Here is a 25,724-nt window from a genome sequence, read left to right as displayed (position 1 = left end):
AACCTCTCCTACCGAGAGTAAAAAGTGCCCCAGTGTCCTAGTGATCACCCGCACACTCCCATATGAGCGTAGGCGTAAGTAAGGCGTGTGAGATACCCAACAAAATTAGCCATTTGGGAAAGGTGGCGGGGGGGGAGAGAGAGAGAGAGAGAAAAGAAGAAGAAAGAAGAAAGTTATATTAACGTCTACAACAGGCCAAGTTGGCCTATGAGACCAAAATGTTGCATACAAAATGTCTAGGAGATTTCAAAAGTCCCAGTGAAGCTAACATTTATGCTATGTTGAACTAAATTGAGTAGGTACAAAATGATATCTAGACTAGATACAATCTAGAGGTACTCCCAATGCGGTGTGGAACTACTCCTGGAGTGTTCATCCTGGGATGTCCCGCATGGGTCGGTCTAACATGGAGAGACTAAAGCGGCGGGGCAGGGTCCTCCGATGGCGGCGTAGTATCCCTTGTATCTTCGACATGTGTCTTCTGCGGGGACGGGGGCCGGCGGGGCGTGGGAGCCGGGCTTTGCCTCTCGCTGTGGCTATTTCTAAGGTGGTCCCCCGGGGTCGGGAGGCCGGTTGGGATGGTGAGGGCTCAGTGGTGGGGAGGGTAGCTGGTATTTGGTAGAATTCGTTGAGTGTGCATTGGTTGGTGGCTCCTTGTCTTTGCTCCATGGTTCGTAGGAGGTGGTCTCTGTGGCGTCGTATTTCCAGTAGAAAGAGCCCCAGGCATCTCTGGTCTTTGAATTCCATCACCTTGGAGAGTGGTCCGAATCCTTCGCTGAATAGGCAGTGGAAGTGTCCCCGGATTTCGTAGTACACTAGGCATCTACAGATATAGTGTTCCTCTGTCTCTGGCTCGAGATGGCAGAGTTGACAGATTCGGTCTTTTGGGGGGAGGGGATTGGCCCCGTATCTGCTTGTTTCGACCCGTAGTTGGTGTAAGGACGTGCAGATCTGTCCGATGGCACTTCTGGTCCCGTGAGACAGGTGTGTGTCCATGTAGCTTGGGCGGGTGATGAAGCCATCCAGGGAGATGTGCAGGAAGTGCTCTCGGTAGAAAGCCTTCTTGGTTCCTAGTTTTGACATGGGGTCACCCATGTCCTGGCTGTGTCTGTCTGGATGATATCCATTCTGATGATGCGATTCACCTCCTCTCGGTTGAGCTCCAAGTGTGGGCAGTCTAGGCTGTATTGTAGTAGGGGGAGGTGGTCCATGTGCAGGCCATGGATCCGTAGCCAGGTCTTTGTTCGGGCATACCAGCACTCAGTATCCCCTTGTGTTGCTAGCTGTTTGGATGACTCCAGGGCGAGTCTAGGGTACCGGTGCCGGGGCAGGTCCCATATTCGGTGCAAGAAGGTCACGGTCTGGAAGAGGGCCTCAGTCACAAGGGGCGGTGCCCCCAACTCTGCGTGGATGATCTCGTGTGTTACGGAGGGCTTGCTTCGAATCATCTGTGAGATCATAAGTATTAAGGGTCTCTCCATCTGCTCCCATCCCTCATAGGTAGCCTCCTCCTTAGGCAGTGGATGATCCTGTGGGGCCCTCCGCGTGTGGTAGAGACTGGACCCCCATATGGGAGCCCTGTATAGAAGGGCTGGTGTGACCAAGGTGTCAAAAAGCCAGAGCTTTGTCCGGGGTTCCTGGAACTGTATGCGGGCACATTGGTTCTCCATTGACCCGAGGGCTGCATAGCCTCGGGTTAGTCTATCTTCTGCTGCTTTTCTCAGGGTAAATCTCGGTCCAGAGAATGTAATCCCTAGATAGACGTATCTTTGGACCACGTCCACGGTCTCTCTGCCGTATGTGAAGGGGGGTACCGACCATCGGAGCCATTGGGTTGATGCGTTGAACACCATGACCTTGGTTTTCCCTAGGTTCACAGTTAGGTCTTTGTCTTGGCAGAAGGCCTGTAGTGCGTCTATTTGGCGCTGTAGCCCTTCGGGTGTGTTGGAGATGAGGACTATGTCGTCCGCATATAGTAAGATGGGTATCAGTGTCCCGCCCAGGCTCGATCCCTCCTCGCCCAATCTATCTATGTACTCTGAGATCTCATCAATGTAGAGGCTTTGTTTGTGCCTGGGATCAAGAAGAATTTGCTATCTATTTTTTCTTTGGCACGTTGTGGTTTGCAGGTCACATTTGATGATGACCGTTGTATGGTTAGAGATAAAGAACCCATGACTTTGGTCTTGACAGGATCTTTGTGTCATGGTTTATATGAGTTGGATGCTCTTTCAGTAGATTAGTCGGCATACTTGACATCCACTCTTACTTCTGCTATGATACAGGCGGAGTTATGGCATGTTCGTTTGGGGCATGTAAACTTTGGCAGCTTGATGCTTTTGTAGCGTACTCAGATGCTGGATGGCTTACCTCTCTTGGAGAGACCTCCTGAGCACTTATGCGAGGGATGCATTTTGGGAAAAATGCATCGTTTCTCATTTCCCCGTGATGTTGCTTTCAGAGCAACAACCAGATTGCAATTGGTGCATTCAGATGTTTGTGGGTCTATGCAAACAATGTCATTGGGCGGTTGTTATTATTTTGTGATATTCATTGATGACTTTACACGTTTTTGCTCGGTCTACTGTTTGAAAAAAAAGTCAGAAGTGTATGATGCATTTTTGGCTTTCAGTGCACTTGTTGAAAATCAATCTGGATGCAAAATTAAGACTCTCCGTTCGGACGAGGGGGGGAATACATGTCCTCTATGCTGAATTTTTTTTTGAAGCAGAAAGGCATAGTCCATCAGTACACTACTGCCTATACTCCCCAGTAGAATGGGGTAGCAGAGAGGAAGAATCGGTCACTCATGGAGATGGCCAGATGTATGCTGAAGGCAAAGAGCTTGCCTCTAGTTTTTGGATGGAAGCAGTCATGTGTGCTTGCCATGTTTTGAATAGATGCCCTACCAAAGCCTTGAAGACCATCACACCTTTTGAGGCTTGGAACAGCCGTAAACCTTCTGTTGGCCACGTCCGTACCGTTGGGTGTCTTGCCTATGCCCATATTCCACGGGTACTTAGAAAAAAGTTGGACAACAAGGCTGTTAAGTGCATTTTCATGGATATAGCAGTGAGAGCAAAGGCTACAGACTCTATGATCCCGTTACAAAGAAGATTTTTGTTAGGAGGGATGTTGTTTTTGATGAAAAATCAGAATTATCCTTGGCTGGTTTGGACACATATCAGGCTGCCCGTGATGTTTTGGAAGGGCTGCTGCCCATTAGTTTTGGTGATTCAGCTGGAGCTTCAGAAAATGAACCTAATGTTCAGCCAGCTGCTCCTATGGAAAGTGCAGAAATTCAGCCATTGGCTGATCGGAATATTCAGCATAATGCTGAAACAGAAATTCAGCAAGAGCTTGCACACAGTCAGGAAGCTAGACAGTTACCTAGATGGTATTTGCAGACTATGCAAGATAGTCCTTTGGATACACCCATGGCTGGTTGTACTAGAAGGCAAACTCGTTTGCATGATTCAGCACATACCATGGAGTTTGTTATGGCAGCAAGTACTTTTGATAATGAAGAGCCTGAATGTTTTGAGGATGCACAACATAGTGTGCATTGGATGGCAGCAATGCAAGCTAAATTAGATTCTATCACTAAGAATCAAACTTGGGATTTGGTGTCTTTGCCATTTGGGAAGAAAGCCATTGGAACGAAATGGGTCTACAAACTGAAAAGGAAAGCAGATGGATCCATTGATAAATACAAGGCACGGCTTGCAGCTAAAGGCTACGCACAGAAAAATGGCATTGACTATGAGGAGACATTTGCTCCTACTTCCCGTATGACGACCATCAGGTCTATGATTGCTTTGGCTGCACATTATGGTTGGACAGTGCATCAGTTGGATATCAAGACTGCATTTTTACATGGGGAACTTCAGGAGGAAGTTTATGTACAGCAGCCCATTGGTTTTGCAGTTGAAGGCTCAGAACATTTGGTATGCAAGCTCAAAAAGGCACTATATGGTTTGAAACAAGCTCCTAGAGCTTGGTATGCAAAAATAGATGCTTTCTTGCTTGGTCAGGGGTTTCTAAACAGCTCATCTGAGTCTACCCTTTACGTATGTAAAGAAGGGGGATCTATGCTGATTATATGTCTTTATGTTGATGACCTTTGGCTCACTTGAACACATGCTGATCAGATTTCAGCATTCAAACAAAATTTGCAGCAAACTTTTGACATGTCTGACTTGGGAATTTTGCATTACTACTTGGGCATCCAGTTCATACATGATGCTCGAGGTATTGGGCTATCACAGTCAAGGTATATTGGGCAGCTTCTTGAGAAGTTTGGCTTACAGGATTGCAAGCCAATTTGTACCCCCATGGAACCTGGACTGAAACTGTCATTACATGATGACAGTGATTTGTTTGATATACATACATATGCTCCTGCAGTTGGATGTCTTATCTACCTATGCAACACTAGGCCGGACATACAGTTTGCAGTTTTAGCTTTGAGCAGGTATATGCATCAGCCACGTATGTCACATTGGCAAGCTGTCAAGTGTGTTTTTCGTTACTTGCAGGGTACTAGATCTCTTGGGTTGCTTTATGCCAAAGGGGGATCACTGCAGTTACATGCTTACAGTGGTTCTGATTGGGCTGGTGACTATGATACACGTCACTCCACAAGTGGCAATTGTTTCTTTCTTGGCTCTTCTTGCATTTCTTGGCTTAGCAAGAAACAATCCACTGTTGCCACATCGTCATGTGAAGCTGAATACAAGGCAGCTTTCACTACCACAGTTGAATGCGTATGGCTTAGACGCTTGCTAGTTGATCTAGATGTACTATTACGGAGCCTACTCCTTTGTTCACTGACAGTCAGAGTGCCATTGCAGTGGCACGGAACCTAGTGTTTCATGCCCGTACGAAACACATTGAGATCCATTATCACTTTGTCAGAGAGAGGCTACATTCAGGAGATATCAGCCTTGTCTATTGTCCTACCACCAGTAATGTGGCAGACATCTTCACCAAAGCTCTTCCTTGTGACAAATTTGAAGCATTTCACGATGCTTTAAATTTGATATCCTTTGGTGGTGGACGATCCTTGTACTCTTGATCACTCTTCACTCCAGGGGGGTTTGTTGGGTATTTGACTCACGCCTCACTTACGCCTACGCTCATATGGGAGTGTCGGTGATTAGTAGGACACTGGGGCACTTTTTACTCTCGGTAGGAGAGGTTTTTTCCCCCAGACTTATAGTCTTATTTTCATATGTGCTTATGTGCTTTATGTTACACACTTATGGGCACTTACCGTGTTCGGGTGTGAACACTCCCTACAACCCTAAGGTTTAAGGGTTGTATTTTGTACTTTCATTCCACACTCTTTTAGTCTATTCTATTGGGTGTTGTGCTTCACTCTGTCTCTTACACTCTCACACTATCTACCGCACTCAGCTGCACCTCGATCCTCTCACCCCCTCATCCTCTCATCCCCTCACAAATCTCAAGGCTGGTCTCTTCATGTGCGGGTCAAAGTGACTCAATCTAATGATTAGTATGGCCTCATATTTTTTACCCTTGCTTCCTTGGACTAAGAAGTCTCTTTTGGAATTGGTGCAACCCATCCACTTTATGCTATGGAAAAAGAAAGACAATCATTTGGGTCAAGTGTGGATATCTCGACAGCATATTACTACTCCAAAACGGTCGGGAGGAGCTGCTCTATTGAATGTTAATCTTTATATCTCTTGCAAGACCTTTGTTTGCAAAGTCATCCTTTGGTTGATGTTGCAGAATTCTTTATCGAGGAGACTAGCATCTCCCATGGTCACATGGTTATCCCGGCATCTTGGTGGCATGTGTTCAATTCTACGTGACCTCTTAAAATGTCACAATCATTTCTCCTAACCCATTTGATTGCCTCTTGGCAAGAGATTCTTTAGTTTATAGTCTGGTGTCCTCCTAATCTCCAAAAGGAGGCTAATTCCTTACATGCAAAAGTGTTGGCCACTTCTAAGTTGCTTGATTGGCTAGACAAAGAATTCTAGAGAGAGATTTTAAATTGGATGGCCAAATTGGGGCTGTAAACAGTACAGGATGCTATCATTCCTAGGTAGTCCCGTCTCTATTCTTTCCGTCGCGTGTGCCACTACTTTCGGGTGCCTAGAGGCTATAGTCAGATTTGGTCAATCCTATAAGATTGGTTTCAGAGCTATTATCCATTGCTTGCTTTTCAATCTACTTCACCTTGGCAGGATTGGATGTTTGTGAAACTTGATTTTTTAAAAAGGTCAGCTAATCAGATCTACCATAAGATGATAGAGGACAAGGGATGGGTCAGTAAGAAAGGTAATAAAGTTTGGTATGCTTGGAAAAGCAGAAAAAAGTGGGAGATAGATTTCTTTAGTTGTGGAGTCCAAGATTCCTTATCAAGGGACAGATTTCTTCAAAAGTGGTGGGACAGATTTCTTCAATTATGGAGGTCCAAGATTCCTTACCAAGGGAAAGTTTTTGTATGGAGGTTTCTTATCAGTGGTCTTCCTACTAGGGATGTCTTGCAAGCCCACAAGATCTCACAGGGACATTGAATCTTTTGCTCTACTAGTGATGAGACATCAATTCATCTCTTCATTTCTTGCCTTTGCCCTCTGACAAAACAAATTTGGATCTTTATTTCCCATGTGTGGACCTTCATGTGACTGGGCAGCAGATGTCCATCCATTCTTGGGTATTGAGCAAGTTGCCTTCCTCGTCCACTTTGCAATCAGATCATCCATGCCTCTTCCACTTTCTTAGATGGACACCTCTTTGGCACATTTGGCATACCCATGATGCCTTTATTTTTTATTTGGCCTCAAGTATCAATGGTCATGTGGCTTGTGTTTGAGGATAATTCTTATGGGGGCAAATCTCTTCTATGATTTCAACAGACCTAGTCCTCCCTAATGTGGCTACTCCTTTGCTGGATATAGTTCACTCTACTCTGATTGTGCTATATGCATGATTTTTTTTTTTTTGCTATGTTTTGGTAGCCTTTTCGCTTGGCTTGTGATTCATAGGATTTGCATGTAGTAGGTTGTTTTGATAGCCTGATGGCTTCATTACAATTGTTTCTATTACTATTTGGTTGGCTTGAAGGCCTGATGTAAGTATTTCCATACATCAATATACACTTATTCATGAAAAAAAGAGAGATTGATTGATTGATTGCAAGTTAAGTTGAATAAGTGGTGACTAGAAGGTCTTCAATTCAACTTTTACATTCCATGTGGTCATTCAGTATAGGTATAGAAAAAGGGAGATTTGAATCCAAGTCAATGGGTTAATAAAATAAGTGGCTTACCACTAGGGTGGCTAGATGACGACTCATTTGATGCTCTCCCTATTGGATAAGTTGGCGACTAATGGTGAAATCATTTGTTTGGCTCTTCCCAATGGGGCTAAGTTTCTAGGGCACTCTCTTGTAGAGATGATTCATTTATGTTTCTCAAGGTTGAGAAGTTTAATCTATATAAATCAATGGCCATTTGGAGATTGTTCGGTCTAGCCTCAAGCCTCAATATCAATGCACAAAAGTCCATTCTCATTAGTTGTATATAGAGATACATGCACGGTTTGGGTTGGCAAGATGGGATTGTTTCTTAGGGTGAAATCACTAGACACTTGGGATATTTCATTGCAATGAATGTGGCCCCTTAGGCATTTCTCAATTGGAGGCCTCACGAACTCATGGCATGTTTATATATTGGAAATATCAAGGACTGGCCTCTATACATGTGCCTCAAAGTTGCATAGATGGTGATAATAAGTATGATTTCCTATTTCTTGCCTTCGCTTTCTTGGACACAAAAGTCATTCAAAGAATTGGTGCAGCCCATCCATTTTATGCTATGGATAAGGCATGGATATTGTTTGCGCCAGGTATGGACCTATTGGCAACATGTTACCATGCCAACGTGCTTGAGCGGTGCTGCCTTGTTGGATGTTAAGATTCATATTATAGCTTTGCAATTGGCCTTGTTATAGTCCTTATGTGACCAATAGAATTCTTGGGTTGACATTGCTATGGCTTTCATTGAGTAAATTGACATCTCATGTGGCTGCACTAAAATCAAGCCTCTTGCTGGCATGTCCTTAATTTGACCCAACAAATCAAAATGCCATGGTCTTTTCTTCTTTCGTAGGTGATTGTTCCATGATAGAAGATCCTTTGCTTCACTAAGCATCCTCCTAACTCTAGAAAGGAGACTCATTGCAAGATGAGCTCTTGTTCATGTCCAAGTTCCTTGACTGGCTTGATAAGCACCTAAAATTGAAAGTTTAATAGGATGTCATGACTACGTTTGAGGACTATATGAGATGCTATCATTCTTTGTCAGTCTCTTGGGTTTATTCTGTAGCATGTATCCACTAATACTTTTGAGTTCCTCAAGGTTAATAGGCTGATTTGATCAAGCTTGGAGGAAAAATTTTGGTGCCATTCCCCTTTGCTTGTAATACACCCTTCATCCCCATGATTGCACTGAGCTTTTGTGTGCCCAGATGATTTCTTGAAATGATTAGCCAATCACGTCTATCATAAGATGGTTAAGGATAAGAGATGGGTGATTGAGAAAGTAAATAAATTTTGGTGTTCTTGGGATAATAAAGCTAAGTGGCATGATCGGTTGCTTCGATTGTGGAGGTCTTAAGCTTCCCTACGAGGGGAAAGTTGTTATAAAGAGGCTTCTTGTTAGGGGTCTCCACATAGGGGATATCCTATGCCATTGCAACATCTCTAGTGCTAGATGTATCTTTTGTAATATGTGATGAGCCTCCAACTCATCTTTGTATTTCTTACCCAATTGCTTGACAGGGCTGAGGTTTCATTTCCCAAGTATGGACTTCAGTGACACATCGGTGTACAATCGTATGTTCTTGGGTTTCGGGCAAGATGCCGTCCACAGTCACCAGAGCATACCCATCTTCTTTCATTTTTTGTGTCGGATTGGTCCTTTGCACACCTTGCAGACACACAATGCATTTATTTTTGATTCCGACTTAGGTATCCTTGACCATGTGAGCTGTATTCGAGGATTGTTATTGTGGCAAGTTAGTTCTATGGTTTCTGCTATTGTGATCCTCAAAGAGGTGGTTGCCTCATGGTTTCTGCTGGTATGATCCTCAAAGGGGTGGGTGCTCCATGGTCAATGAGGTGGCTACTCCATGGATGGATGTCATTTGCACCACCCAGGTTGTGCCCACTTCATGATCCCCTCCTATTATTGTAGCCTTGTATCTTTTGTAGCCTTTTGACTCCATGTGCTGTTTCTACTTGTCTTTGAGTCTGCTTGGTTGGCCTGAAGGCCCTTTGTAAATATTTCAATTCATTATTTAAAACTTTTTCACAAACCAAAAAAAACGTAAAACGTGGTGTTCTTTCACTCAGCCAAGACAAAAGCTGAAAAGAAAAATTAAAATACATCTTTGGAATAACCAAAACAGCAGTTAAAAGAATAATCAAAAGATACACAACGACAACTAGAGAAAATCTACAAGCAGATTCAATGATTCTTGTGATGATAAAATAGACAAGAGTCCAGAAGCAACTAGTTTGTCACAACAATATGTTACCGCAATTCTTTCTCGAGCATGCCAGAGCTGTTCTTTATCTCTGTACGCCAGCCTTTCAAATCTTTCAACAGGAGTCTCTTGCAAAAGATCGTGACTATAAGACTGCCTCAAAATTATTGCAGAATTACCGATATCAGGACGAAATGTCAAATCAGGAGTTGTTTCTTGCTTCTTTGACTTCTGCAGCTTTATCATAGGTTGAAGAAAAGACGTTTCAAAAAATCTTTACCACCAGAAAACATATCATAAATCATGACTCACAAAATAAAGAAAACGTACAGTTTCTGTTGGTTAAAATATTCAGACAGAGGTCTACACCACAGACAATAATATCACTAATAAATGCCTTATTACTTACCTATTTGGACAACTCTTGGCATTTTATAAGACTGTTCGTTCTAAGAATCAGGTACGGCAAGAGAATTTTACCTTCTTGTCCTCCATGGTTTGAAGATACTGTTTCTGCCTTTCTAAAAACCCAACAGAACAGCCTCCAAACTGTCTGGAAGATGCAATGATATAGTCCGTGTTTTTATTAATTTCTGGAGCAAAAGTGCTTTTGTTTTTCTGCACAAGCACAAATGTCATACAACAATGAGATGGTGGAAAGCATTGATATTACTAGATAGAATGCTGTTTGTCTAAGGGTTGCACCTCAGGATCAAGTTTGCAATCAGGATGAACAGAGCGTTGCATTGAAGTTAAGCGCTCAGCCACGTGAATTGTCTCTAGCCCTTTCTGTGGCAATTCATAAAAGATATGTTTGTCATCCCAGTCTTCAAATAAATTGTCTGTGCAATTACCTTATGAACAAAAGTCTAAAAATGCCAAGAATGTCTACATACGCATTGTCAGACAAAGCAAGTTGGACAACAAAACCTTTCTACATGCACATTGTCAGATAAATAAAGTTGGCAATGAATTGGCCAGAACATATTTTAACAAGGCCAGACTATGATTCAACAATGACAAAACCAAGACTAGATTTGCTAAGCTACACATTGCAAACTAGAATGTTGGAGAATTTGCCAATCATGTTATAAACTGATGGCAAAAAAAACGTGCAGACAAACACAAAAAGTTTTTTGAAACAGTTATTATTGAATGTCAGATCAGTCAGCAGAAATCTAGCAGCTATGTGCGATCGTACAAATCCAGCAGCAACCTCTCTAGGTTTCTGGATCACAGAGTTATACAGACTGAGGCAGTGAAATGCTAAACAAGCTGGTATATACTGCAACTAGAGTTTGTGGAGACTCATGCAAATAAAACAACAAAAGCTGGTTGCTACTTTATTCAGAAACTGTGACAATTTCATATCAAGGCAATTGCATGAATGTGAAAGATGAAGGTGAGAGATTAAGACCACACATAGATACTTTTAAGCCATCTCTGGCATTCTGAGGCAAACCTGTTTGCACAGTTGTATTGACTTTGGATTTATCTCAGGTTTGAAGGTTAGCCCTAGATCATTTCGTAATTGTGCATTTGCAATTTTTTCAAATTTCTGCCTCTATTAACACACAGCATGGCAAATTCTCAGAGCTATTGAAAAACAGAAAAATCATCTACAAAAAGAAATCCTGAATGTTATCATAATGCCAGTACATGTGATACCTGAAGCTCCTGAAATCTCTCTTGGATAGGTTGATAAGTAATTTTATCAAAAAATTGAGACCTCCAGTTTACCCTTGGCCAAAAGGAGCAGTTATCAACTTCTTCTTTCTCATAAGCTTTCCTAGCCTGCAAAAACAAAAAGCCACTCAAAAATAAACCAACAGAAAAAAGAAAGAAAGGAGTATGAAGAAGGTTTCTTGATTGGGGCTGCTGGTTTCTTGGTTACGTTTCAATAATCTAAAGGTGCAAAGCAGCATGGAAACTGATTGCATAATTCTATAGAGATGAATTAACAGTAAGAATCAGCTCACAATGTCAGAATCAGTTACTACCATTCAACTGATTTTAATGGGAAGGAAGCTAGTGATACATCAATGCTAGTTAAAAATTTTATTCTATGTAAGGGCAGATTGTTCTATCCACATAGTAAAGGAAAGATGCTGCTTATCCTTTAGGAGTGATGACTGCCATAGGCACCTTCTTGTATATGCATGTTAAGTATACCCCTTAGCTGGTACATTCTGTTAAGGCACACAACATGTCCTTTTGGGTCAATGTCAGACTCAAAAGATGAAGAAGACTAGAGGAAAGCAGTCCGATACTAAATGAGCACGAGATTCATTTCACCTCCCAGCCTTGCCTAGTTCATTGCTGGCCACACTCATCGTGATCCGATTGCCAGCTGTCAAACCTTGGTGAGTCCTACTATTCTTGGACTCTCTTTAATTCTAGGCTCCCCTAAACCCCGTTCGGGCGCCCAAGACCCCGGACGGTCATGCCTCGTGCATGTTTCCCTTAATTTACCTTATAAATATAACATTTCCTTCCCCTTAGGAATCGGTTTCGTCCTCGAAAACGATACTTGGAAGGTCTAACTGTAAATTGGGAAACCTTTTCTTTAAAGTACTTGCTCCCATGTTGAGCTTTCTTCTGAACAATCTTTCCACTTAACCAAACATTCTTGATAAATAGTATTTCTTGTTCGTCTATTACGAACATTTAATATTCTTTCTGGTTCATGTGGATTAGATTGGTCATTTAATAGCTCCTCAATGTTATAATTTAAGATTAGATTATCCAAATCACCCAGCTTCTTCCTTAACTTACTTACATGAAAAACTGGATGTATTTTACTACCAGCAGGTAGTTGGAGCTTGTAAGCCAGTTCTCCCACCTTTTTAAGTATTATCAAAGGACCACAATACCTCGGTGAAAGCTTTGGACATTGTCCCGTTTTCATGGTTTTGGTTTGTTCAGGCACCTTAAGATAGACCAATTCTCCTTCTTCAAAGGAGATGTCTCTTCGGTGAGGATTTGCATATGCTCTAGCTCGATTTTGAGCTTTTTTAATATTTTCTTGAGCAAATTTTAACATACTATTCATATCCTCCAAAAAATCCTTGACTGCCTGAACCTTTTCCTGTATGCAGGAGCTCTGGGCTGAAACCCGTACATTAACATAAATGGACTATATCCAGTGGAAGAGTGCTTGGCACTATTATATGCAAACTCTGCTATCGGTAGATACTCTTCCCAATTAGTTTGCCTTTTACTTACATATGCCCTAAGCATATTTTCAAGGATTTGGTTAACCCTTTCAGTTTGCCCATCAGTTTGCGGGTGATCCGCCATACTCATGCTAAGTTTAGTATCCAACTTCCTAAATACCGCATGCCAAAATTGACTATCAAATTTTCTATCCCGATCAGAAACTATATTTGCCGGAAGGCCATACAATCGGTATATGTTCTCTACGAACAATCTAGCCAATTCCGGTGTTTTAACATCAGTTGAAGTTGGAATGAACCTAGCCATTTTGGTTAACCTATCCACAATCACCCACACAGAGTCGTGCCTCCTCTGTGTTCTGGGTAAAGCAACAATAAAATCCATGGAGATACTCTCCCATTTTCCTGAAGGAATCTCTAGTGGATGGAGAAGTCCTCCCATTTTCAATCTTTCAGCTTTATTAACCTGGCATTTATTACATTTGACCACATAGTCAAGGACGTCCTTATTCATTCTAGGCCAATAGAACTGCCTTTTAATAAGACTATAAGTCTTATTAACTCCTGGATGTCCCGCGCTAGGGGTATCATGACACTCAAAGAGTATCTGGCGCCTAATTTCTGTATCTTTCGGGACACATACCCTACCCTTGTAGAGTAAATAACCATTATCAATGGTAAAATTCTTCCACTTGAATCCGGTTTGAGCAACCCCTGATGCTCCATTTCCTTGTTGAACATCCTCAGATATTCCTTCCTCAGTAGAAGCACTTTCATTTGGATCCCCATTTTTTATTGCTTCCCATATGTTGAAATATGCCAGATCAACCTGGCATTTCCCTTTTAAAGATTCAAGCAAGTTGGAAGTGAACTGAGTAAAACTCAATTCATTAATGATGGGCATTCTGCTGAGTGCATCAACTACTATATTATACTTTCCTTTTCTATATCTTATCTCATAGTCCAACTCTGGAGGAGTTCGGCCCATCTGGCTTTACGCCTATGTAAATCCGGTTGATCATTAAGCCACTTAATGCTTTCATGATCCGATAAAATCAAAAGTTTGGCACCGTACAAATAGTGCCTCCATTTCTTCATTGCATGTACTATTGCATATAGCTTCCTCTCATAAACAAAATAATTCTGTTTTGCACGGTCTAATTTCTTGCTTTCAAAAGCAACTGGTCGACCTTCTTGTAATAAGACCGCGCCTATCACCTTATCACTGGCATCAGCTTCAACCACAAATGGTTTATTGGGATCCACAATTAATAGTACTAGAGCTGTAGCAATAGCTACCTTAAGTTTTTGAAAACTTTCATTTTGGTATGTTCCCCAATTAAAACTTTTTCCTTTCCCTTTAAGTTGGTCTATCATTGGAACAGCTATTTTGGCATAATCTCGTATGAATCTACGATAAAATCCAGATAAACCTAGGAAGATCTGCAGCTCTTCCAGGTTCCTTGGAGATGGCCATTCAATAATTGCCCTTACTTTTTCTGGATCCATGTTGATTCCCTCTTTCGAGATAATATGCCCCAAATATTTGACCTCTTGTTCAAAGAATTCACATTTAGTTTTCTTCGCATAAAGGGAATGTGTTCTTAATAGTTGGTATACTAATTGTAAGTGTTCCAAATGTTATTCTCTTAATTTACTAAAGATCAAGATATCATCCAAGAAGACTACTACAAAATGTCCTAGATAGGGCCGTAAAACACTATTCATGAGCTTCATAAAGGTAGCTGGTGCATTAGTGAGGCCAAAAGGCATCACCAAAAAATCATAATGTCCGTATCTAGTACGAAATGCTGTCTTGGGAACATCTTGTGCCTTAATTCTTACTTGGTGATAGCCTGATCTTAAATCTATCTTTGTGAAGAATTTTGCCCCTTGTAATTGATCAAAAAGATCTTCCATTCTGGGCATAGGAAATTTATTCTTCACGGTTATTTTATTAAGTGCTCTATAGTCAACACAAAGTCGCATAGAAACATCTTTTTTCTTTACTAATAAAATTGGTGAAGCCCAAGGTGAATTACTGGGTTGTATAAACCCTTTATCAAGGTAATCCTTAATTTGTCTTTCAACTTCTTGGTGCTGTGTTTCACTTAACTTATATGGTGGTTTAGAAATAGGGTGTGTATCCTTATTTGTGTCAATTGGGTGATTAATATCACCCCTATCTGGTGGAAGGCCACTAGGTAAATCAGAAGGAAACACATCTTTAAATTCATCTAACAAACTACTTAATTCATTATTTACATTCAACTCACAAACATAAGAAAATTGTTGCTTTATATTACAGAAAGTAAAAGTGTTATGTACAGGAAGAGACCATAACATATATACCTCACAAGCTTCCTTCTTTATCAGCTTCTGAACCTCAGTGTAACATAACAACCTCTTTCCAGCTATCAATCCATGCACTCTAACTAAATCATGTGGCCCAAAGGTGGGCTGCCGCATAGAAGTTGACATACAACACTTGTGTTGTACATCCATGTGCAAGACCTCTAAAGATTTATACCTTTCATGCCCCTTTAATTCTAAGGTTTGCACTACATGGATTTATTTTTCTTTTCCCTTGCCCTTGTCCTTATCATTTCCTTTGTCTTCCCCCTTTTTCTTTTGAGGGCAATTCCAAGCAGCATGGTTAGGGGATAGGCAATTGAAACACAACTTTTCTTTTTTGGCCTTATCAAAGTCATCAGGACTTAACTTTGGCCTCACATATTGTTTCTTTTCAAAAGGTTATTTTTTACCCTTTAAAAACGGCATTTTCCTTTTAAATTTGCTCACAAATTTTGAGGTTTCCAATTCCTTAGACTTGGGCTCCATATTAGTGAGACTAGTGAGTGTACCTGGACGCATACTATCTTCATTGATTAATGCAAATTTAATTGCCTCTTCCAGTGTCTTAGGTGAACTCCTTTTTACTTCCTTTTTACAGGCTTTATCTAGTCCCCTAATGAATCCTCTTGTCTTTTGAAATTGATCTATTCCTTCCAATTTCAGGATTATCTCACGATATTCCTCCAGATATGTCAGCAGAGGTCTTCCCCTTTGTCTGACATAATCCCAATCTTCCCAATTTCTTTCCATTTCATTTTCAGGAAGGAATTCTTTCAAAAAGACGGATTCAAATTGAGCCCAAGTTTCAGGTATTTTATTTGCCTCCTTTAAAGTTCGCCACCATTTATATGCTTTGGGCCACAAAGTAAAACTAGCCTCCAGTGTGCTTGGAGATGTGGTGGAGTATTTTTAAGTTTATGTAAATCTTCCCATTTTTGGAGAAAATTAAAGATTGTATCTTTATTTCTATCTTTTTCCTCCCCGTGAAACTGAGGGGGTTTCATATCTTTTAGAACTGGATTATCCCTCAACTTGTGGTGGGGTTCCTTAGGATCTCGCATAGTCACATCTAAATCTTTCGATGAAGATGGGACATCCGAGGTTTCTATCTTATTTTTATCCCTTTCTAACAATAAAGTTAATTGAGATTTTATTTCAGTGAGTGTTTAAGTTAAAAATTCCATTTGAACCCCCTGAGCCTGCACACGAGCAGTAAGATCATCAAATTGTTCTCGTGTAGCAAAGAATTCTTCCCACTGTTCTTCTTTCATCTCTAATTCATGGGGATCTACCATAGGGTGGTCCCCAGAACTAGAACCTTCCATTACTCCCTCTTTCCCTTTTTCTGCCATTAATACACTGGAATTGGAAAGCAAAGATAAGAAATTTGCATACAAAGTAAAGTACTTCCCTGGTTTTAATGGCAGGGCTACTGTTGCTGGTTTTATTAATAAGCCCGAAGAGTAAGGAACAATTTTTGTCTTCCCAGACTAGACCAGTCACGTTGGAAATGAAGTTCTTCGGCAGAAAACGGGACTATCACGTGAACCACAAATATGTCTTTTATGTGTATGACGAATCTGACTGATTTCAGTCAGCTGGTGGCGATTTAAATGCTGGCCCCAGTGGGGAGGAGACGATACTACTGCAAAACTGCTCCTTGAAAACAGCTGTGTGATGTGTATGACCTGAATACTATCTGGCGCCTTTCATCACGACTACAGCAGTCGTCTCACGTTTCGCCTCACAGCTCTGATGCTTTTCGTCACGGCTACAACAGTCGACAGTCGTCTCATGCTCTGCCTCACCGCTACATGTCACACTTACGTGACGTGGCACAACCACGAGTTACAACTTTGTGTAGAGATCTTCGACGATTGACGGACGACGGGCGACAACCTTAAACGACTGACAGATGACGTGTCATGTCAGTCGAATCATGTGACCCTTGTGCCTGTAATCGCCAGAAAGAAAACTTCACAAATAACTAGCAAGATGAGAACCCAACGCTCCAACAAGATGGGATGGCGGCTCTGATACCAATGTCAGACTCAGAAGATGAAGAAGACTAGAGGAAAGCAGTCCGATACTAAATGAGCACGAGATTCGTTTCACCTCCCAGCCTTGCCTAGTTCATTGCTGGCCACACTCATCGTGATCTGATTGCCAACTGTTAAACCTTGGTGAGTCCTACTATTCTTGGACTCTCTTTAATTCTAGGCTCCCCTAAACCCCGTTCGGGTGCCCAAGACCCCGGACGGTCATGCCTCATGCATGTTTCCCTTAATTTACCTTATAAATATAACAGTCAAGCTCAGAGATTGCTAAGAACAGTATGTAAGGCACAACAAATCTTCATAGTCACTCCATCAAGAGCCAATGGCTATTCACCACCTTCGGCTCTGCCCACTGCACTGAGAGACACCGGCTGTTGCCCATCTATAGCTCAAGAGCTGCATGCTCCTTCTCCCTTGTATGGTTCTACCAATATAGATTCCACCACAAGCATCGACGAGATCATTTGTGATACCCCTCTCTCCCATCCTCTTATACTCAATATTGGAAGGCCACAGGAGACCTCTACAAAGATTACAGTGGGATCCATGAGAGTGGGTGTGGAGGGATCCATTCCTTGATAGACCTTGCGATGTGCCCTTCTTTGGCTACACTACTAGGCTGGGGAGGAGAATACAAATTAGCAAGATCAAAGAACAGCCAGCAGCGGTGCAGCCTCCCCCCATTGACACAAAAGGGGAATCACAAAGGAGTTCCTATATGACTTTTGGAGGAGGCTACATGATAGCTTCAGGCCTAGGAAGACATCTCTGTTCCTATGGCTTGTAGCTCATAGGAGCCTAGTAGTTGGCATATGGATTGGATACGTCAGTGACCCAATAGCATGTGCGAGATGTGGTGATCCACTAGGACATAGAGACATTGCCTATGGGACTGCCCTAGAGCCCATGAGGTTTGGAGGAGAGCCCTCATGATGGTATTTCACAGCATAGTTGAGACCATGGTGGCTACCTAGGCGGCTGTAGCATGGCTCACAGATAGAAGCCCAGCATGTGGCTATGAGGATGTCCAAGGGAGCTACTCTTTTCTCATCATTGGACACCATCTGAGCAGGATTCTCACTCCAGATTATTCATCTGCACAGTGGACTCAGGGACATTGCGAGAGATAGGGGTTGATTGCCAGTATCATAGCTTGGTATATTTGGACTGCAAGATGCAGCCATGCTATTGACTCCTGGATGTATCCACAGTGGAGACCTTATCAAGGATCTGGAAAGACATCATTCACACTCTGCGGGAGATGGAAGAGGATGCAGGGCAGCTCTGAGAGGATGAGGAAGAGAGGAGAGGCTTTTTTGCGGACATGGGATTTAGGCACTTTCTTCCATACTGTCCCTCATATGGTTTGGCATTAGAGTGCACTAGATTGGTTGTTCACACAATCTATTTGTGATGTACTTAGTTACTCTTCACAGAGTTCCTTCTACTTTGCATTCTAGCCATGCTCATCCCAAAAACCTCCTTCGACACTCTCGGTAGATATCCCTCTTCTTCAAACTACCCAGAGGCCTCCATTCAAGAGTTTCTAGATTCTCCCTCCTTCAAAGTGGGAGTTCAGACGGGGTCATGATTATTTGTGACTAGTCATTAGAGGAATGTTTTTCTCTAGAGGAATACTTTTCTCTCCCTACACATGTAGACATTCACATGCCATGGCGACCCTTGTCTTGTTTTAATCTATCACTTTCAGCATCAGCACCTAAGATCTACAGGTTGTATCAAGGCCAGAACCTTCGATTTTCAGCCATGCCTTGGTAGCCACACTTTCGAATCTTGTCCCCAAGGAAATAGGGATAGTGTCCTCTCTTCCAAGGCCCATGATTAGGCACTCATTTGCATTCTTACCAGCATGGAGACAGAGCTAGTGGCTTCTCTCCTAAGGTCGAGTTTCAGACACCTTCAGCTATACTCTTGGCTATTGTTTTCTTCTTTGGTGGAGCTTCACATTCTTAGGTCACAGAGGCTTCTATTTCAGTCATGCTCTCTCTCCAAATCTTAATGGGGGGATCCTCCTATCTATTAATTGCCTCACATTTTTAAAGTTATTATAAGGGAGGAGTTTGGCTCTCCATGTTGGGCACCTTTTTGGGCTTGAGGGAGGTTGTTGAGCCACCAAAATCAAGGCTTGCATTAAGATTTAGTTTTCATTCATTAATGCCTAATTTTGTTCCTTTAAAACAGCTATAGAATAAGACAAATACATAAAAATACCCTATAGAATGGCAAGTTGTGGGCATCTTAATTCTCACACTATCAACCTAGACCATTTGTAGATATTCACTCTCCCCTTCTTCAAGTGTTCACCTCTTCATCAACTGGCCTCTCTTGCATTTTGGTGTAGCAAAATGCTGCTGAGGCTGCTGCCTAGCTGCTGCCCATCTACAGGAGGTCCACCAGTGAGCAGCCCTTTTGGCATCATCGCTTTTCATGGTGCTCTGTTTCAAGCTGCTGTCCAATTGGAGGGCGTTGCCCACAGTCACCATCTCAGCACCTATGTTTTCTGCTGCCACTTGTTTTGCAGCCAATCACCCATGTCTTGGAGATGTCACCAGTCAGCCTACATCTGTGTTTTATTGCTGCTTCCCTTGGATGTCACATTTTCATCATCATCATCTATAGAGGAATGTGTTTCACTCACTTCACTACTATCCTCATGTATTTGATGCCTTCTTGGACATCCCTCCACAGTGAACGTTCCTTCCATAGGTCTTGCCACCGCTCATCAGCCAGCATAGTGCAATCATTGTGAGCCACTCTAGCATCATTGAATCAATGGCTCACCCCTCCACCCTGATCCTGGATATAGGAATGCTTGAAGGCATTGTATGTATCATTGGATCTCATTCATCATTCATTTATGCTTTGTGCTTTTGAGTTCATTCACTACTAGTGTTTGCTGTACACAATGTTGTCTCCACTACAAACCCTCCCATTTCTTTACATGGTATCATACTAGAATACCTCTCAGAGCTAAACATAATTATTCACCATTAAGAACACAAGTAGTAGGGAGCAACAATGCCACTATCAACTTAGGTTCCTTTACTCCATTCCGGTGCAACATTCAAGAGGACTATTTTTCACTCCTTCCCAACTTCCCATTACATGTCAGCCACACAGGTGATATCGCTTCTTTCTCTAAGGCTACAACACATACCATTGGGTGCACCTATTGTAGCAAGACACATCACTTTACCTTAGAAGACCCTCATTGCCCACTACTCCATACACCACTAGAGTATATGCATCTCCCCAAACACACTCCTGTGTCATCTCACCATTATGGGCAACAATTAGTTTTGCATTGACTATCAAAGTTCTATGCTCAAGGTAGTAAGATGTCTATGATGTGTAATTAAACCTTCTGAGCACATCAAGCATTGATAATCAGCCATCCTAGAGATTGCTTGCAACAAGATATGGAGGTTTCTTCCACTTTTTTGGGGGGTTCAATGACTTCCATGAACCTTGTCTTTGCTATTGTTCCATCAAGAGATGGTGGCTATCCACCACCTTTGGCTCCAAAGTCTTCTCCATCAAGAGACAATGGCTGCCACCCACCCGTGGAGCTGCACATTCCCTCTCCCTTATATGCTCCATATATAAAAATTCCATCATGAGCATCAAGGAGATGATTTTAGATACCCATCCCCCTTCTACTTAGCATTGGAGACCACCTCCAATATCTAATTGAAGGACTACATTTCGCTCCCTCCATAACTATGCATCTCCTAGATACCTCCTTAAAACTCTCTTGGTAGATATTCCATAAGTTTCTAGAAAGTTAATAAAAGGGTGGAGTTTGATGCTCTCTCCCACAAAGGGCACCTTTTTGGGCTTGAGAAGGGGTGTTGAGCCATCAAAATCAAGGCTTGCATTAACATCTAATTGACAAGTATTAATGTCTAAGTTTGTTCCTTAAAACAGCCCCAAAAAGTTGCATTTATGTTACAAGGCTATATTTGTGCAGAGTAGGACAAATGCCCAAAAATCCCTATGAAAGGGGGGGGTGTGGGCATCCCAATTCTCTGACTCTCAACTTGATTCATTCTCAGCTGTTCGCTCTCCTCTTCTCCAAGTGTTCCTCTCTTCGTAAGTGGAATTCCCTGCATTTGGGAGTGGCAGACTGCCACTAAAGTTGACATGGCTGCCCAATCAGTCTATGCTGCTGCCCATCCTTGAAGAGGTCCACCAGTCAGGCGCCAGCCATTCAATCATCATCGCTTTTCACAGATGCTGCATTTCAGGCTGCTGTCCAGCTGGAGGCTGTCACCCATCAGCTGTTGCACCATATGGAGGCTGTCACGCATCGGTAGCTGCATCTCACTAAATGATAAACATCTGCATTTTCAGCTTCTGCTCCTTTTGCAGTAAATTGCCTATCTCCTACAGGTGTCACCAATCAGCCTACATCTGCATTTTTCTGCTTCTGCCCCTAGAGGTCACCTTTTCATCATTATCAACTTTGGAGGACTGTGTTTCTCCCCTTTCACTACTGTCCACACCTATCTAGTGTCTTCTTTGACATCCCCGTGATTATAGGAATACATTTCGCTCCCTCCACAGGGCATACAGTGCTGCCACTCTTCATCAGCTAGGACAGTGCAGTCATCTCAAGCTTCTATGCCATCACTGACTCCTTGGCTCATCCCTCAGCCCCTAGAGGTCAATTTTCATCATCATCAGCTATGGAGGACTGCATTTCTCTCCCTTCACTACTGTCCATATCTATCTAGTGTCATCTTTGTCATCCCCTTAATTGGAGGACTACATTTCGCTCCCTCCACAAAGCACATTTCTTCCACATGTGCTGCCACTCTTGATCAGCTAGGATAATGCAGTCATCTTGAGCAAATATGTTGTCATATTCATCATCATCATTCATCCATTCTTTGTGTTTTTGAACTGCTAGTGTTTGTCCTATGCTCTATTGTCTCCACTATAGGCCCCACCATTTCCCTACACTTTGCCCAATGACCTCCCATGATGTCAGAGGGTTCTAGTATTTCGAGCCCTTGGGCAAGGTCTCTAGACGAATGACTACTCAAGCATTGGCCTTAAAGATGTAGATTGTATCCTACATCTCCTTTTTTTTTTTTGCAGTAAAATTTGGCTGATTATATTTCTCAAAAAAACTGATTACAACGGAGTACTCATGCTCAACAGAACAAGCTGGAGCTAACGAAAGTCATAGATACATCATATATACAAGCCTCTCAAGGCGGTCTGGGGGGGATAGGGGCAAGAAGCCATGGAGGGGGGGTGTATCACCATCTAGGGCTGCCTGCCTGCATCACGAAGAACAGGTCTTGGCCCCTCCAAGTGCGCATGAAATGACATTAGAGCTCCTGACGAGCCCTAAACTCGCCCTGCACATGATCCCATCGGCCTCAAAGGGAGTGGATGATGGAGGTCCAGAGCTCTGCCTAAGGTCGCTTGTACTGAAAGTCTCTCTCCGCTGAAAGCCACTTGACACCATGCCTTCCAGATATGCCAACCAGTAAGACTCCCTATGATTTCCCATACCTCAGAGCGGTCTGTTGTGGGCTCTAGTACTTGGCGGGTGGGTAGAGCCTCTAAACCCACCACTGTGCACGACCCTGCCTCGATAATGAATATCATATCCTGCATCCCGGCCTCATACAGAAGGTGACGGCCCTAGCTGACCGCCTGCCAACGGAAAGCTCCCCAAGAGATACATCCAAGGCTGGGTGCTATGCGGCGAAGGATGCGGCATACTCCTCTCCACACAAGCTGTGTCGCCTCACATGACCAAAGTCAGTGCTTTGGGGTTTCCATAGATTGCTGTGTGCAGCGCTTACAAACTCCCTCCTTCTGCATCTGGGCAAGCCAGCTGTGCTCCGCCCAGTGCCTGCTACATGACAGCGCCCAATCCATATCCTCTTGCATCAGTACGTGTCTGCCAATCCTGGCATTGTACTCCAGGAACCTCGGTGGCTTCTTGGCGACCACAATGGCCGGCCAAAGCTACTCTCCCGGATCCCACTCCAGCTCATCAAGTAGCCTTCCTTCCCAGATCCAGAGGCGCCACTCCCTGAGTTCCTAAAAGACCAAAGGGTCCAGCCGCCATGTCTTCCCTTGAAGGCCAACCACCCGGATCCTCTTCCATGAAAGGACAGCTATCCCCTCATCCTGTTGCCCTCTGTCAAGAGCCAGATGCCCCCCTCCTGCACTGTGAAAAAGGTCCCAGGTGGAGCGCCACCCACTCTTCCTGCCACTTGTAAGGGAATGCCTGTTGGTGAAAACCTAGTGGCCCATACCTCCCCGGGCTCTATCGGCTCTCGTATTGGGGGAGCAAGCCACTCCTGAGGTATTGCTGAGTCTATCTCCCTTCTCCTCAACTTCACTCCTCGTTGGCAACTTGATACTTGCTGCAGCACCTCCTCGTCCGCCATCCTGTACATCTTCCTCCATGTCTTGATGGTACGAGCCGGGCCAGCCTCCCAACTAGCCCACTGGATGTGGGGGCGCTCGCCATTTGTGCCTCTTTCCGGTCCCTGACCTGGGGGTTCCAAATCAGTGGCTGACGGTCTATCTCCTCCTGGCAGCCTGGGGGGCTCTGGATTAGGGCCTTATGGAGGCCCTGCCACACACGGAGCAAGTTGCGTAGGAAGGGTGATCTGGGCTGACGTGAAGATCCATCTCAGGGATGGCCTCCACTCACCGCCAAGCCTCGGTCTACAGTCATGAAAACCCTCCTGCAATAGGACCTTCCATGTCTGCCCTCCCGGTGTGAGGCCACGTACAACTAGCTTGCCCAGGAGGGCCATACTTTGATACTCTGGGTCTATGATCCCAAGCCCTCCCCTCTATGGGCTGTTCATGAGCAATGGAGGCTTCCTTCACTGGTCACGCAGTCATTTAATGCGTCTCCGGTTGCACTAGGTGGTGAAACTGCATTACATAAGAGGAGGAGAAGCACCAACACGAGGCGATGTACCAGGCCATTGCTAGGAGGACCTGGTTAACCACCTGGGCGGCTCGGCCAGCTAGTGAGAGGCGAGCTGTGCTCCAGTAGGTCAGCTTCCTCCGAATAGAATCGAGGAATGGAAGAAACTGCTGGGCGGGAGTGATGTCGAGTCCCATCTGGAACCCTAGGTACCAGACGGTTTGTCCTTTGCTCACCCATCTGAATCCCAGGTGGACGCCCCACTCCGTGCTAGAGTCTGAGTCTGTGAGGAAACCAACCAACTTTCGCTAGTTGATTTTTGCTCTTGCTACAGAACAGAACACGTCAAGAGCCAACCGCACTCTCTCCAGCATCAACTCGTCGTCCTCTATGTAGAGCATTGTATCATCTGCATATTCTAAGTCTAACAACTCAGTCTCTTCTCTTACTAGAAGTCGGAGGTCACGTAATCCGCTCACACGTGACTTGAGGAAGTGAGACATCGCCTCTGCAAAGAGAAGGAACAGGTACGGGGCTAGGGGGCAACCCTGGCGTCCCTCCTATGAGAACCCTGCTGGTGGCCGATTTGTAAAGTGCAGAGACCCCGGAAATCCAAGCCTGGGGGAAACCATACCTCACCATGGTGCCCTCTAGGAAATCCTAGTTCACCCTGTCATAGGCTTTCTCAAAATCCAAGAGTAGTACGGCCAGTCTCTGACCACTGTGCTGGGCTTTGTCGCCTCAAAGAAGGTGAATACATTGTCCAGGATGCTCCTATCCTGGACAAAGCCTGTCTGTGTGTCATTGATGATGATTGGAAGCAAGGGGCGTAGTCGCCTACCAATCATCTTTGCCAGTGCCTTATAGGCCACTCACAATAAGGTGATCGGTCTCCACTGGGAAAGCTCCAACCGGTCTCCCCCTTTGGGGAGAAGACTGATAAGGCCTGCCGAAAGACTCCCTAGCATCTGTTCTGAAGTGAAAATCTCCTGAAAGGCCATCAGTAGGCGTTCTGTGTATGGAAAGCCTCCTCTAGTTCCTTCTCTATGAAGGGGGACTAGGAGGAAGCGTCCCATCTCCTTTGTGACGAGGGACGGGATGTTATCCCAGACCTGCTGTCTACATCGTTGTCCTCTAACTGAGGTTGTCTCCTATTGGAAGAGGCGACTATAGTAGTCGGTGGCAATCTCCATTACCTTGTCTGGGCTAGAACAGGTCCTCCCATACTGATCTTGGAGGCTGCGTATCTACTCTCCTGAGGTGCGAGGATAGTGCACCTAGAAAAACTCCCTGCACATCGTATCCCCCTTCCGCGCCCAGAAAGCTGTTGGGGTGCAGAAAGAGAACTCTGAGCACTTGTCCTCTAGGCTAGTAATGGCTGCTCGCGCACGCACCTCCTATGCGTGGAGAGTGGGATCCCCTAGTACCTCCTATAATAATCTCTACGTGGCTGCAAGGTCCCGCCAAAGTGCTGTCTCCTCCTCCCAGCTCTGTTGCCTGGCCTGTATGGCTGCCTCTTGGCAGATTCTACTCGACTCAGCTAGGAACTCAGCAACCTCCTTTGCGATTTGGCCCCTCCTGCCCCACTCTTTGGTCCAAATTTGCTCTATCTATCTCGTCACCTCCTCCCTTCTATAGCTCGAGTCAGGGATCCGACAAGATCGTGTATCTAGGGTAGAT

At 43.9% G+C, this 25,724-nt stretch overlaps 1 protein-coding gene, 1 long non-coding RNA gene and 1 pseudogene across 8 annotated transcripts in view; 1 reads left to right on the top strand and 2 right to left on the bottom strand.

Moving 5' to 3' along the window:
- The window catches only part of LOC148025478 (uncharacterized), a 155,829-nt gene that overhangs the window by 57,392 nt on the left and 72,713 nt on the right, over positions 1-25,724 (bottom strand). For 2 of the 4 annotated variants that reach the window (XM_087692630.1, XM_087692629.1), the window contains exons 7-11: positions 11,194-11,319; positions 10,988-11,089; positions 10,231-10,314; positions 10,006-10,143; positions 9,577-9,762 (exon numbers count right to left, since the gene is read on the bottom strand). In XM_087692630.1, the coding sequence (XP_087548756.1) occupies positions 9,577-9,762; positions 10,006-10,143; positions 10,231-10,314; positions 10,988-11,089; positions 11,194-11,319 (636 nt within the window). The remainder of the gene's footprint in view (positions 1-9,576; positions 9,763-10,005; positions 10,144-10,230; positions 10,315-10,987; positions 11,090-11,193; positions 11,320-25,724) is intronic. The other 2 variants (XM_087692631.1, XM_087692632.1) reach the window with 2 other exon arrangements.
- Positions 1-25,724, top strand: part of LOC148025479 (uncharacterized) — a 90,524-nt gene that overhangs the window by 57,363 nt on the left and 7,437 nt on the right. The window lies entirely within an intron of this gene.
- Positions 373-1,853, bottom strand: LOC148025480 (uncharacterized; annotated as a pseudogene).

The sequence above is a fragment of the Lygodium microphyllum genome, chromosome 14 (assembly GCF_053477565.2).
Source record: "Lygodium microphyllum isolate KBCC chromosome 14, Lygodium_microphyllum_v1.1.10, whole genome shotgun sequence".
NCBI lineage: Eukaryota > Viridiplantae > Streptophyta > Polypodiopsida > Schizaeales > Lygodiaceae > Lygodium > Lygodium microphyllum.
Note: the sequence above shows the minus strand (reverse complement) of the source record. Positions and strands in the feature narration are given on the sequence as shown.